The 13,641-nt window shown below is 43.2% G+C and overlaps 1 protein-coding gene across 1 annotated transcript in view; it reads right to left on the bottom strand.

Annotated features, from left to right (window-relative positions):
* The window catches only part of ALDH2 (aldehyde dehydrogenase 2 family member), a 49,290-nt gene that overhangs the window by 16,203 nt on the left and 19,446 nt on the right, over positions 1 to 13,641 (bottom strand). The window contains exons 3-4 of the mRNA XM_075834790.1: positions 3,766 to 3,906; positions 2,585 to 2,664 (exon numbers count right to left, since the gene is read on the bottom strand). Of these exons, the coding sequence (XP_075690905.1) occupies positions 2,585 to 2,664; positions 3,766 to 3,906 (221 nt within the window). The remainder of the gene's footprint in view (positions 1 to 2,584; positions 2,665 to 3,765; positions 3,907 to 13,641) is intronic.

The following is a 13,641-nucleotide window of genomic DNA, read 5'->3' on the forward strand; positions in this document are numbered from 1 at the left end:
ACAATTGTTACATACTGCAATAAAAACAAAGAGTAACTAAGTAATGTGTTCCACTGAAAGGTAGGATTGAATCTAAGAATCATCAAATGTCGGGCAGCGTGAAGACATGGAACAGGGAGAGTTAGGCCATTTATCCCAGATTTTGTGAAATTTAACTTTTGTTTCTAGGTTTAAATATCCGTTCTTTTCAAAAGGTAAGGACTTGGCAACGACCATAGGATTCTGAAAAAGAGTTGAGTTCAAGACTAAAGTCACCACGGGAGCCAGTAGAGTAGGGCACTGGTCTCCCCGTTTATAGCATCCCTGCCTAAGGAAGAATTGGCTATGCTTGGCCTTATAAGCCAGAAGAGTAGGCCCACTACGTCAACTGCGAAGCCGGTTTGGAATCCAAGGATGGACTGCTAATATAATAAAGTTCTGCCTGTAAAGTATCAAATTCCAAGGTGTCTTCATTATACTCTGAAGAGGATCAGGAACGGCGTCAAGTGCATAGGATCTAGGAGATCTTTTGAGAAGATGACACGTTTCTAGACCGGACTGGTCCCTTCGTCAGGTCAGTATACAATAGTTGCACGTGTAGTGTGCACATATATATGCAGTAAAAAGACCGGGAACACACCGGTGCACAACACTTCCATTTACATACAAATTATCAAGAGCCGTTACGGGATAACAGATCCTTCGTGGCTTCAAAGTTTAAAACATCATGGTTTATACAGATAATATATGTTATTCACACATATTCACGTGTGTTCTTATACATTTATTCACGATTGTGTACATTCTACTAAGAATAAAATTAGGGGGAGGTGGGAGGATAGCCAAAAGGAGTTAAATTTCTATGTAGGAGGCAGAGGCTAAATATCCAAAGAGATAGTCACCACTAACCGGGAATGATCTAAAACCGAATGGAACAGATAGGAGGCAGCACTCGCTAGAGGGAAAATGAGTCGATCAGCCAGAAATAGATCTTATACAAGACATTGAAAATTGCAAAAAAGTGTATGCTTTCTCCTTAGGGTGAATATGGCTCAACACATCATTTAACCCAATTCCCTCACAAAGACCTGGAAGGGAGTGGGCGAGGAAGGAATGTGTACAGTCGAGGCAGACAATTAAAAAAAAAAAAAAAAATAGAATCAAAAAAAGGCATACAAACAGATAAGTGGAGCCCTTTTGGTTATTGTTCATGCTCTCCTCGGTGACCACATCAAAATTTTCAGAAGCTGCAGATTTATGTATAAAGATGGAAGACACCCCGGGCATTTGAAGTAAAGCTAGAATGATAGACCCCACCCTATCTAGGGTCTACATAACCAACCAAGCCGCGCCCCCCTTCCATGAGTCTCCTGAAGGCAAACATGTGATCTTTGGTAACGGAAGACTAAAGATCGCATGATCTTCTCAATGTCCTCAAACATTCCATGTATTAAAATATAAGGCTGTTCCTAGCCATTATCTCAAGGGAAGGAAAGCTAAGCCATTAGATATTGCAAAACACAGATCGGTATTCTGAACGCACAAAATTTGAGAGAATAAATTTGTGATTGCACTAAAATCACCCCTCGCCCCAAACCCATGGAGGCTTGCATCCTGAACTGGAAACCTAGAAAGAGGTAACAAATGGTTAAAAGCAATAGTGTGTCAACTACATGATGCGATGAGCTCTTTCCTAAGCAAACATAGCCGAGAAACAGTCAGACAATATGTTTTGATAAGCAGATCTTCTAGGAACGTGCTGGGATTTGGCCCCTCCACCTTCTCAGGCAGCCACACAAAGCACAGTTTACAGCAGCTGAGCTGGTTCTCCTGGTCTTCCATGTGTTGATGCAGTTTTTCTAGCTTACAGATATATCTGCAAAGTCGCTAAGCGGTTGTTCCAGTTCTGTAACGCTTTCTCTGGTTCGCTGAGCATACTTACACAAACTGAGAAATATTAATCTTAACCTCATCAATTCTGGTGGTGAGGGCTGATTGGCATTGTTGAATAGCCAGGAGAACATTTTGGGTCTCAGGGTTCGAGGGTTGGGACCCCCTCACCAAGCACAGGAAGTCTTCCCAAGAGTCAGTGGAGAAATTACAGGGCACCTGGGCAGCAGGCTCATGGCAGGCAAAATGGCAGCCGAAATGGCGCCACTGCAGAAGTAGGCGCCAACTCCGGAATTTCCCCACGGCCGGTGTCCGGATGCAAGAGGGCTCCTCAGACGCGAATACGGTAGTTAAGTGGACGGTTATTGAAAAGCAGGCAGGATATTGCACAGGATGGATGCCAATTAAAGGCCAGGCAGCAGGAGCACTGAACACAACCGGCTCCCGCTGCGTCTAGACTCTGCCCCGTGTTATTAGTCACTTACAAATGTATTTCACATCAATGTGCTGTCCGTTTTTTGTGAATAAGCACACCAAAATGATTTACTAGTTTTTTGATGAAACATATGCCGATTGCTTAGACAGTCTAATGTTGGATGAAGTTTCATCTACAGCAGAAATTAAATAAAGCCTCCATTAAAAAAAAATGCATACTGGTCTACACAAGTTATATCAGTAGGCACCATCTGGAACAATTTCCCAAACAGGTTTTTACCTCAAACATTTTATCACAAGATCCAGATCCACGGCATAGGATATCGAATAGGGCTTTCCATTGTCCAGGGTTTCCAAATTCTAGAGAAAAGTATGAAAGATGTGTGAATATATAAAGACAAAAAACATAATTTGCAACAGCAACATAAAAATTCCCCAACATATTTGTTATATAGGAATAATGAAAGGCCGGTACCTACTGTTCCACTGGAAGACACCCTGTATTTTACTTATGGTGCAGACGGAGAGTCTGTTTCTCTTCTTTAGAGAAGACACAGGGAAATAGTTTTCCCATAGGTTAACCCTGACATTAACTTGTACTCATAAGTAAGGCTACTGGAAATTGGAAGTACATTTGGCAATTGCTGTAAATGAAGTTAATATAAGGCTAGGTTATTTTTTGGCCCAAAGATGATGAATCTATGCCTTAAAGAAACATTATTGAAAACAAATGCATCTCAATGGTGCCGGAAACGTCGCTAAAGGTTTTTGTTTGTCACCGTTGCGATAGGGTTCCATTGTTTTGATGGAATAGTGCAGTCGGATTCGGTCATGAACAACAGAACCCCGTCACAACGGTGACAAACGAAAACCTTTAGCAACGTTTCTGTCAACATTAAGATTAATGGTGTTGCAAACGGAACCTAAGGCTTCCGTTTGCCTTTCCGTTGAGGGGTTAACCTGACGGAAACCTCAAATGGAAGGGCAACATTGATGTGAACACAGCCTTAGAGCTGAGCATGCATGTGCAGAGAGAGGGTGGGGAAGATAGCTGTTGGCCAAACAAGTGTTTTGCTGACAACTACCTTAGGTTTATGGTCCGCTTTAGTGTCCTTTATCTGAAGCTCTGACACAACCACAAGGCTTTACAACCAGAAGCTAGGGCTTGAATGGTGCCAAGCTAAAGTACTAGGCAGAGATGCATTTATGGACTTGCCGCTTTGCCTGTATAAACATCGAAGAGGCCGATTTGCTGATCAATGGAGGTCCTGGGGGTTGGCCCCCACCAACGAAACACTGAAGCCCTATCCTCAAGATAAGCTATCAACGTTTGACTTCTGGAAAATCTTTTAATACAATCTGCCAAACATAGACTCCACCACAGTAGGGGATACAGCAATATTGGACTAGGTAACACTTTACTAGTGCATGCCTGTAAACCCATATCATTAGTATACTTACAGCAAGTATAGCTCTGTCCCTCTCAATAAGATCCGCCAGCCTATTTACCAGGACTCCCCTTTGTGAGGCATCCATTCTCCTCCATGGTGAGCCCAGCTTAAATGCCTGTCGTGCAGCTTTTACCGCCTTGTCAACATCCACCTGTTAGGACAATAATGACGCCACAACCGTTTAAATGTAATGCACAGAAAGCTACAAAAAACATGCATTTGTACACACTATTTATGGTGCCAGTTACATAAAAATAAGGTGATCAGTGGGGCAGATTTATCAAAACAGGAAAACTGTACTTGTTGCCCATATCAACCAAATCAGAGCTCAGCTTTAATGTCTTAAAAGGGGGTTTACACACAATCCCGACCCCCAATCATTCTCAATGCACAATCGCAGTAAGGAGCATTTTGAACGGAGCGGTAGTCACCCATGTGCGCTGACGCTCCAATCAAGGTCTATGGGGCCGAAGGAGACACCCCAATTAAAGAGGCTCTGTCACCAGATTTTGCAACCCCTATCTGCTATTGCAGCAGATCGGCGCTGCAATGTAGTTTACAGTAACGTTTTTATTTTTAAAAAACGAGCATTTTTGGCCAAGTTATGACCATTTTCGTATTTATGCAAATGAGGCTTGCAAAAGTACAACTGGGCGTGTTGAAAAGTAAAAGTACAACTGGGCGTGTATTATGTGCGTACATCGGGGCGTGTTTACTACTTTTACTAGCTGGGCGTTGTGTATAGAAGTATCATCCACTTCTCTTCACAACGCCCAGCTTCTGGCAGTGCAGACACAGCCGTGTTCTCCAGAGATCACGCTGTGTCGTCACTCACAGGTCCTGCATCGTGACGGCCACATCGGCACCAGAGGCTACAGATGATTCTGCAGCAGCATCGGCGTTTGCAGGTAAATCGATGTAGCTACTTACCTGCAAATGCTGATGCTGCTGCAGAATCAACTGTAGCCTCTGGTGCCGACACGATGCAGGACCTGTGAGTGACGTCACAGATCTGCACTGCCAGAAGCTGGGCGTTCTGAAGAGAAGTGGATGATACTTCTCATCAGAACTCCCAGCTAGTAAAAGTAGTAAAAACTCCCCGATGTACGCACATAATACACGCCCAGTTGTACTTTTACTTTTCAACACGCCCAGTTGTACTTTTGCAAGCCTCATTTGCATAAATACAAAAATGGTCATAACTTGTCCAAAAATGCTCGTTTTTTAAAAATAAAAAAAAAGTTACTGTAATCTACATTGCAGCGCCGATCTGCTGCAATAGCAGATAGGGGTTGCAAAATCTGGTGACAGAGCCTCTTTAAGTCATTCGCATAGAAAGGTTAATGTTTCAAAGTACATGTAGACAATATAGAAGCAAAGGTAGCTAATGAAATTCCACCACGTATTGAAGTACAATATACAGTCTGGCATACATCTCCTGATGTACAAAATAAAAAAACATAAAAGTAAATAAAAGCAATAAAGGAAGTAACTGCAGCAACTTGAGCAGTAAGGCACAATTTGCTGTATAATCTTAGAATAGCTAACAGATTACATTTTTATAGCTTATATTTTATTCTTCAATAATTCAGACGTCAAAAATTACTGATAACAATTTTATTGTAAAGGAGATTACAACCAACTGTCCCATCTATTGAAAAATTGGGGTAGTTTATGTAAACTAGATACTGTGATCTTCTCGTAAAGCCAGTTTATTAATTGCATTTATAATCTCCGCTAGGAAGGGTATCCGGTCTTCCCCAATACTTGGATATTTTTATCCTTGTGGCTATCAGGGTGTGAATTATTACGGTTAGGTGGGTTTGTGGAAAGGTATCCAGATCTAGAGATAGTATAGCTTGAGAGAGTCAATTCAATTTTAAAATAGCATACTGTATTGTAGACAGAAGAGCCCCAACTGCCTTCCATAATGAGTGAATTACATTGCATTCCCACCATACGTGTAGCACGTTTGCTTTTTTTCTTTGACATCTCCAGCATCTATCAGAATAATCTTGATAAATCAATGAAAGTCTGTAAGGTGTCAAATAGCATATGTATCTTAATTTGACAGTATTTTTTAGAAGGACTACCATATTTTGACATTTTAGGAATCATTGTATAAGACGTTTGCCATTAATCTGGGGATAACAATAACCTCCAGAGTCACATTTTTGAATGTAAGAATAGTTATCATTGTTACATGAATCCAGGAGTACCGGATAACTTTTGGAGAGACCTCGAATACCTTTGTTTGGGTTAAGCTTCGTTCACATACGAGAGTCAGGGCTCCGTTCCGACTGAGCTTTCCTTCAGAACGGAGCCCTGACGGACACGTTTCCACCACCTTTGATTTAAACGGTGATGCATCCGGTGCCAATGGTTTCAGTTTGTCTCCGTTGTGCAAGAGTTCAGTCATTTTGTTAGACTATAACAACGTATAATATTTGAGGAATTATTAACATCTTAACAGTAGCAATTCTGCCAAGCCATGATATTTCATGGTGATTGTATCTTTGAAGATCCATTTTAATTTTAAGTAACATTTTATAATTAATTGACAAGATGTGGTTGGATGGAAAGATAAGTTTAATACCCAAGTACGTCAAGGAGGTCACATCCTATTGAAATCAGTAGCTAGACCTTAAAGGGGTTATCCAGGGACCAAACAATGCATTGCAATAATATATATTTGTGAAAAGTAGTAACTTACTAATGTACTAAATGGTGCAGTTCTAACCTCGTGAATTGTTCACGGAAGCCCTGGAGCTTTTCTAATAATGATGACGCGCTGACATGGCCCCACGTGACTGAGGGCCTGTGCTGTTCATGTCGGCATGTTATCAAGAACATGACCGCAAGGGGCAGTCACATTGCCTAATACTGGAGTCTCGGAGCAGGGAAGAAGCTAGCGCTTTGCTTGGGACTCCAGTCCTGCTCCCGACATCCATATTTGGTCAGTGATTTCTGGGGTTTCCCATCGCTGGAGTTCCAGAGCAGAGCATCAGCTGATGCGCTGCTTGGGAACTCCAGCGATTGGAAACCCCTGAAGTCACTGACCACATATGGACAGTGACGTCGTGAGGAGTGCTGGAGTCCCCTGGCCGAGCATCATCTGATGCTCTACCCGTCGGAATCCAGCACTTCTGCCAAGGTCACTGTCCATATAGGTACAGTGACGTCAGCAGCAGTACTGGCATTTCCGACTGCAGCCATGCTCCCGACCACATATGGTCAGTGACTTGAGGTGTTTCCTATCACTGGGAATACTCCTTAAGGGCCAGTTCACACAGAGTTTTGACAGCACGTCGGCAAACGCGCCAAAAAACATCCGAAAATGCCTCCCATTGATTTCAAATTCCAAAAGGGAATTTTGAGGCAGATTTTCCTCCTGCAAAAAAAAAAAAAAAAAAAAAAAAAAAAAAAAAAAAAAAAAAAAAAAAAAAAGTGTGAACCCAGCCTTATAGTCCCTATATGGGGGGGACGGGGTATATATAAAAAAAAAAAAAAAAAAGATACATTTTGTAGAAATAATTACACACGACACGAATATAAAAAAGGAAAAAAGAAGGTGTCTGGTCCTTAAGAGGGTAAATTAAACAGGAATAGTGCATTACGATTTCGAAGTAAACACCTTTTGTACGGTTTCCTGCTGAGATAACTGTACCAGGTACAGCTGCACGAGGGTTAGATAGCATGAATATGCAATTAATAATAGGCTTGATAACAGAGAAAAACAAACCTCACAATGTCTTTGTATGACAAGCTGAGTCATACCTGCAGCTTTATTTTATAAAACCAGTATTCAATCTTTGGCTGAACTGCAATTTTGGATTGCTTTCAAAAATATTATTTCTGTGTTCAGTGACAGTGTTACCGTATATAGCGGCTAGAGATGCATACAGAGTTAATTTGTAGCATGAATTGGCACTAAATGCAATTTAAGAATATGTGACAATAGCTAGCTATGCTTTATTCGAAACCATTTTGCGTTCTATCTTTGGGGACAATAAATCGGCTTCCACCACAACGGAGACAGTACTGTGCTGGCACCAGACCCACATTAGTGGTGCAAGACCTGTGCGCTCGCACAGGGTGCATCCCCTGACATTACTGAAAGGGGAGTCCCTGGTTGGCACAGTAAGTTGTATAATAAAATTAGTCCTTGAAAAAACAGGAGCGCATGGCAATTATCAGTGCAAAGTGGTACTGCTGCTGATTAGGTTATTGCCAGTGGACCAGTAACACAGTTGCCCAAAGTGGGCTACAAATTAAATCTGAACTGAAGAATGACGGTGTCTTCAGCACTTTGAGGAGTGGTAAATAGAACAATAAATACCTTATTACATGGCCCGCTCAGGTGTATGAAGCATTGATTTGGATAATCGTACACCGAAGTGGATAATGTAGTTTCAACAACATAGAAGTGTGAAGACTAACCAGAATAAGAAATACAACTAGGGTAGGACAAGGAACACTCCCTGATAAATTTCTGGGTAATGATACTTGATTAAATTCAAGTGCGACAACAACCTACGATTAGGAATTCGGCTTTGGTTTACCAAAACCGCTTTATTCACTCCAGTGCAAAATTTAATTAAGTAAAACACAAAGTGAATGATTGTCCCATATTGTGATCTGCAGGCTGCGGAAGGTAGGCAGTGCAAGAGTGCGAGGATTGTTCTCTCTGTCAAACTGGCCAATGGTGAGTTCACTTAGTGTTTTTTGGGGAGATTTTATTCTAGCTCATCAATAATGTGCCATCATAATGTAGTAACCTATACTATGGAGAACTATTAACCGATCCTGTCATAGCGCCACATTTTCGGGTCCCAATAGAAAGTGCCACGGGAAGATGTTCCAGGGATTCCTCATGCTCACCTCCTTCACAGCTGGAAGCACAGACATTGTAAAGACAAAATCAAGAACTCAGTTTGGATATGCAATTTAAGGTTTATTCGGAAGTAGGCTACAAATTGAGATTTGTAACGGTTCGGCCAATATACCAGACCTTTGTCAAACTCTATTGCCGATTCTCAAGGGGATAAACGCTGGTAAGTAGAGCTGCAGTAAGGGGCATGTAATACCAATGGCAGGCGCAATAGAGTTTGACAGAGGCCAGGTGTATTGGCCGAAAAGTTACAAATCTCAATTTGTTGCCTACTTCCGAATAAACCTTAAATTGCATATTCAAAAACGCAGTGCTTGAGTTGGTCTTCACCGTATTGATCGGCTGGGAACCCTACCTACCTGCAGCACCCGGAGTGCCACAGATAAGGCTGGGTTCACACGACCATGTTACGTCCGTAATGGACGGAACGTATTTCGGCCGCAAGTCCCGTACCGAACACACTGCAGGGAGCCGGGCTCCTAGCATCATAGTTATGTATGACGCTAGGAGTCCCTACCTCGCTGCCGGACACCTGTCCCGTACTGTAATCATGTTTTCAGTACGGGACAGTAGTTCCATGGAGAGGCAGGGACACCTAGCGTCGTACATAACTATGATGCTAGGAGCCCGGCTCCCTGCACTGTGTTCGGTCCGGGACTTGCGGCCGAAATAAGTTGCGTCCATTACGGACGTAACATGGTCGTGTGAACCCAGCCTAATATCCGCACTGGAAGCAAAGACAGAACTGTGGGAAGTGAGCAGGGTGGGCCTAACCGACTAGCTTAGATGCTGCGGTCAATATCTCCCTCTATCAGTCTATCGGCACCCCACGATGCAATCGCGTGTTGCCGATGACTTTCAACAGCAGACGGGGTCCTGAAGAGCACGTGGCCTAATAGTTTGCCTATCCGTTTTTACACAGACAGGCAATAATGCTTTGGAATACGAAGTAATGTGGCACCCCAAAAATATTAAAACATGCTTTAATGCAACAAAAGTAAAAACAGAAATAAACCAATACATATTTGGTAGCACCATAATAGTACTGACACCTAGAAAAAAAATTAATACATTTAGATATTATCTGTGGCAGAGGCACACAGGCGCCACTGTCCGCCGAGTCATCGGTCCAGCGCTGACGGATTTGGTTTACAAGCGGCACTATCCAGCTTCTATGTATAGTGCATACATAGATGCTTCAGCGCAAAAAAGTAAATTGACATTTTTAATAAATGTGAATATGAAAAAAGTATATAAAACATAAAAAACGCATTTAAAAAAAAAACACGACTGAAAACTAGGCCACATAGGTTCTTATTCTACATTATCCAGCTCATCCTGGATCAGCAGCTCTTTAAATAGTAATGGAAAGCAAAATTAACACAAAAGATCTCTGCACCTAGACCAGATGGAAGGTAATGACAAAGCAGATTACTGTTAATCGGACACATCTACATGCAAATAAGGGTGAGGGCGCACCACACAGTTAATTTAATAGATCCACTTACATTAATTCAAGATTCTGCTGAAGAGAAAGTTACATGCCGATGCGGGAGGTGGATGAATTTAGCTAATAAGGGCTATTGGATGGGAGAGAGATCTTTGATAGATTAAGCCGTCCTGCCCACTTTACCCACCACATTCGAAGAGATTATAAAAAGCGGTGCATGGACTTTGTAAATATGGCATTCAGTACAAAATATATTTTTCAATGCATTTACGCCGGAAAAACCAATGCACACTTAGGAGGGGGGGGGAGTGTTAGCTGATCAATTTGCGACCTGCAAGTTGTCACAACACTACAGTCGCAAGGAACTCTAACTCGCTGGCCCTTTTGCACCTGTGGTATCGCGGTTGGGGCAACTTGTTGGCCGCAAAGAGATAACATTCACTTTCGTTACCTGGAAAGCAGACAGCGATCTTTGGCCGTGCGACCGGTGTTGTGGCCAAGGTCTATTTCTATCTCAAGTAAATTTAGAATAGAAATAATAAGTCTCAAACCCTTTTTTCGGTTTTAAAATGCATGCAAAAAACATTGTGCATTTTAAGTTTTTTCCATAGTTCTATAGAGCAGCCTCTAGGAGGAAAACTCCCCCAAAAAACATATCTAAAGCATGCGGTCATAAAATCAGCACTATTTTCCACTATAAAATTTAATAGACTTTCTAGTATACATCAGTACAGATGAGAATTAGTCCCCACAGGTTAAACGAAAGAACATCACCACCATAGGTATAGAAGTTTGTTTTAGCTATACAGGAGATGGGCTCATCTGGAAGGTCGACAGTATGTCCAGGACCTTATGCTACGCTCATTGGAACTTCTGGGTGTTGTACTCTAAAATAGTGAGCTCCCCCAGATAATGTATTTCTTTGATATACTCTTTGTATAAAACTGTATGTCTCTTTTGAGTTGGTCTTTTTAGTTTTTTGTAGGTTTATGTAATTTTTGATGATATGTCGTACGTTTTGTCTTTACCGCTTAAGTAAACTATATCTATTCACATAGTGATAAACTGTGTGTCTTTACAGAGTCTTCAATAATGGAATAAGCTCGCTACCTACTCTTGCTGGCATTCATGGTGACATACTACCAGAAACTGGTGCCAGGGGACCCCTGGCTTCAAAGCATTCTTCCAATGACTGACCAGACCGCCAGTCACTCACAGGGGAAGGGGGCACACACTATCGTACTTAATTGCATCCACATCCTTAGGACGCATATACAATTGAAAGCACTGGCGAGGAAAGTGAACCATCAGGTCCCTGCCTTGCCTTTCAGCACTTTTCATGTGATGCAGGCGGACCTATAACGTCATCACGCTGCCTGCGCTGTTCTGCTGGAGCAGGACTGGTCAGATGAGACAGGCCTACATCACTAGATTAGAGGACTGTGCAGGAAAACCAACAACAATATGGGCAGTGAAGTCAGGGGCTTCCCCAGAGCCGGAATCCCTGGGCGGAGCGCTAGTAGAGCCTCTGCCCCGGGACTTCGGCCTGCATGCCATACAGTGGGATACATTTTGGCCTTTCGTTGGAGGTATACCTCGGGAGCCCTCCTGACATACCGCCTACGGAAGGTCAAAACTGGATGTGAATGGAGCTTTATACTTCTAAAACAAAACGTGGGGTACATGCAGGGCCGGCCTTAGGATAGATGGTACCCCGTGCAAAATGATCTTTTGGTGCCCCACCCCCATAAAATAAGTGCGCTATAAAAAAAGTATAATGCCCCCAACAGTATAATGCCCAATATAGTGTCCCACACAGTATAATGCCTCTTAGTGCCCCCATACAGTATAATAATAATATAATACATTATAACGCATTCAAAGACACAGTATGCTGTCCTCTTATTGTGCCCACACAGTATTATACTCCCTGTAGTGCCCATACAGAGTACAAGGTCTGCTTAGTGGCCCCCACACAGTATAATGCCCCCCCTGGCTGCCACACAACCCCCCTCCCCTTTGTAGATAGTGCCATAATCCCCCACCTCCTCCGTGTAGACCGTGCCATACAGCCCCCCACCTCGATCCATGTAGACTGCCACCCCAAAAAAAAAAAAATTTGTACTCACCTAGGCCCCGTTCCCACAACGAACGGAGCTGCTCCACGACTGGATCCTTGCATAGGCCGGCGTGATCTTCTAGCCTAGTACAGAGTTTCCCAACCTTTTCGAACTCGAGGCACCCCTACCAAGAAATGTTTTGAGAAAGACAGAAAACTGCTAAAAACCAAGCACTACACTCTGAGGGTATGTGCACACGATAACGTCAATTACGGCTGAAATTACGGAGCTGTTTTCAGGAGAAAACAGCTCCTGCATTTCAGACGTAATTGCTCGTACTCGCGTTTTGCGAGGTGTCAATTACGGACGAAATTTGGAGCTGTACTTCATTGGATTCAATGAAAAACGGCTCCAATTACGTCCCAAGAAGTGTCATGCACTTTTTTTACGAGGCTGTTATTTCGCTGTCAAGACGGCGCGTAAAATAACAGGTCGTCGGCACAGTACGTCGGCAAACCCATTGAAATGAATGGGCAGATGTTTGCCGACGTAGTCGAGGCTTGTTTTCAGACGTATTTCGAGGCGTAAAACGCCTCCAATACATCTGAAAATAGGTCGTGTGAAACCAGCCTTAGGGTACGATTATACAGCGTTTTTTGTAAGGCAGAAAAAAAAAATCTGCCTCAGATTTTGAATGGACAGCGTTGGGGTATGTTCACACGGCCTATTTTCGGCCGTTTTTCGGGCCGTAAACGCCCGAAAAATCGGAAGCAGAACGCCTCCAAACATCTACCCATTGATTTAAATGGGAAAACTGCGTTCTGTTCCGATAGAGCGGTTTTCGCAGCGTTTTTTTACGCGTAAAAAAACGGCCGCGAAAAAGTGCAGGACACTTCTTGGGACGTTTTTGGAGCAGTTTTCCATAGACTATTGAAAAAAGCTCCAAAGACGGCCGTAAAAAACGCAGCGAAAATCGCGAGTGGCAAAAAAAAAGTCTGAAAATCAGGAGCGGTTTTCTCTTGAAAACCGCTCCGTATTTTGAGACGTTTTTGACTCTGCGTGTGAACATACCCTTATTGGAGCTCCGGCAGGTATTTTCTGTCTCCTATTTATTGGAGGTCAGAGGTGGAAACCACTTGAAGACCATCAGCCAGCCACTCACAGTAAAAAGGACCATCAACCCCCACTCACAGACTCCCCCCTCAAGTTAGCGCCACACAACCCCCTTCCTGTAGCTAGGCCACTGTAGCTCCCTCAAGGAGCAGAATCCCCCTGTGGCCAGGGATTCTGCTCCTGGATGGAGCGCTTTATGTTGCTGCCCATATATGGACAGAGACATCAGGGGCAACTCCGGAAGCGGAATCCCCGTCCACAGCGATGCCGGCTCGGTGAACGGGGATTCCACTCCAGGAGTAGCCCCTGACGTCTGTGTCCATTTATGGACAGTGAAGTCAGGGGCATCACCTGGAGTGGAATCCCCGGTCA

Source organism: Rhinoderma darwinii, chromosome 1, assembly GCF_050947455.1.
Source record: "Rhinoderma darwinii isolate aRhiDar2 chromosome 1, aRhiDar2.hap1, whole genome shotgun sequence".
In the NCBI taxonomy this organism is placed as follows: domain Eukaryota; kingdom Metazoa; phylum Chordata; class Amphibia; order Anura; family Rhinodermatidae; genus Rhinoderma; species Rhinoderma darwinii.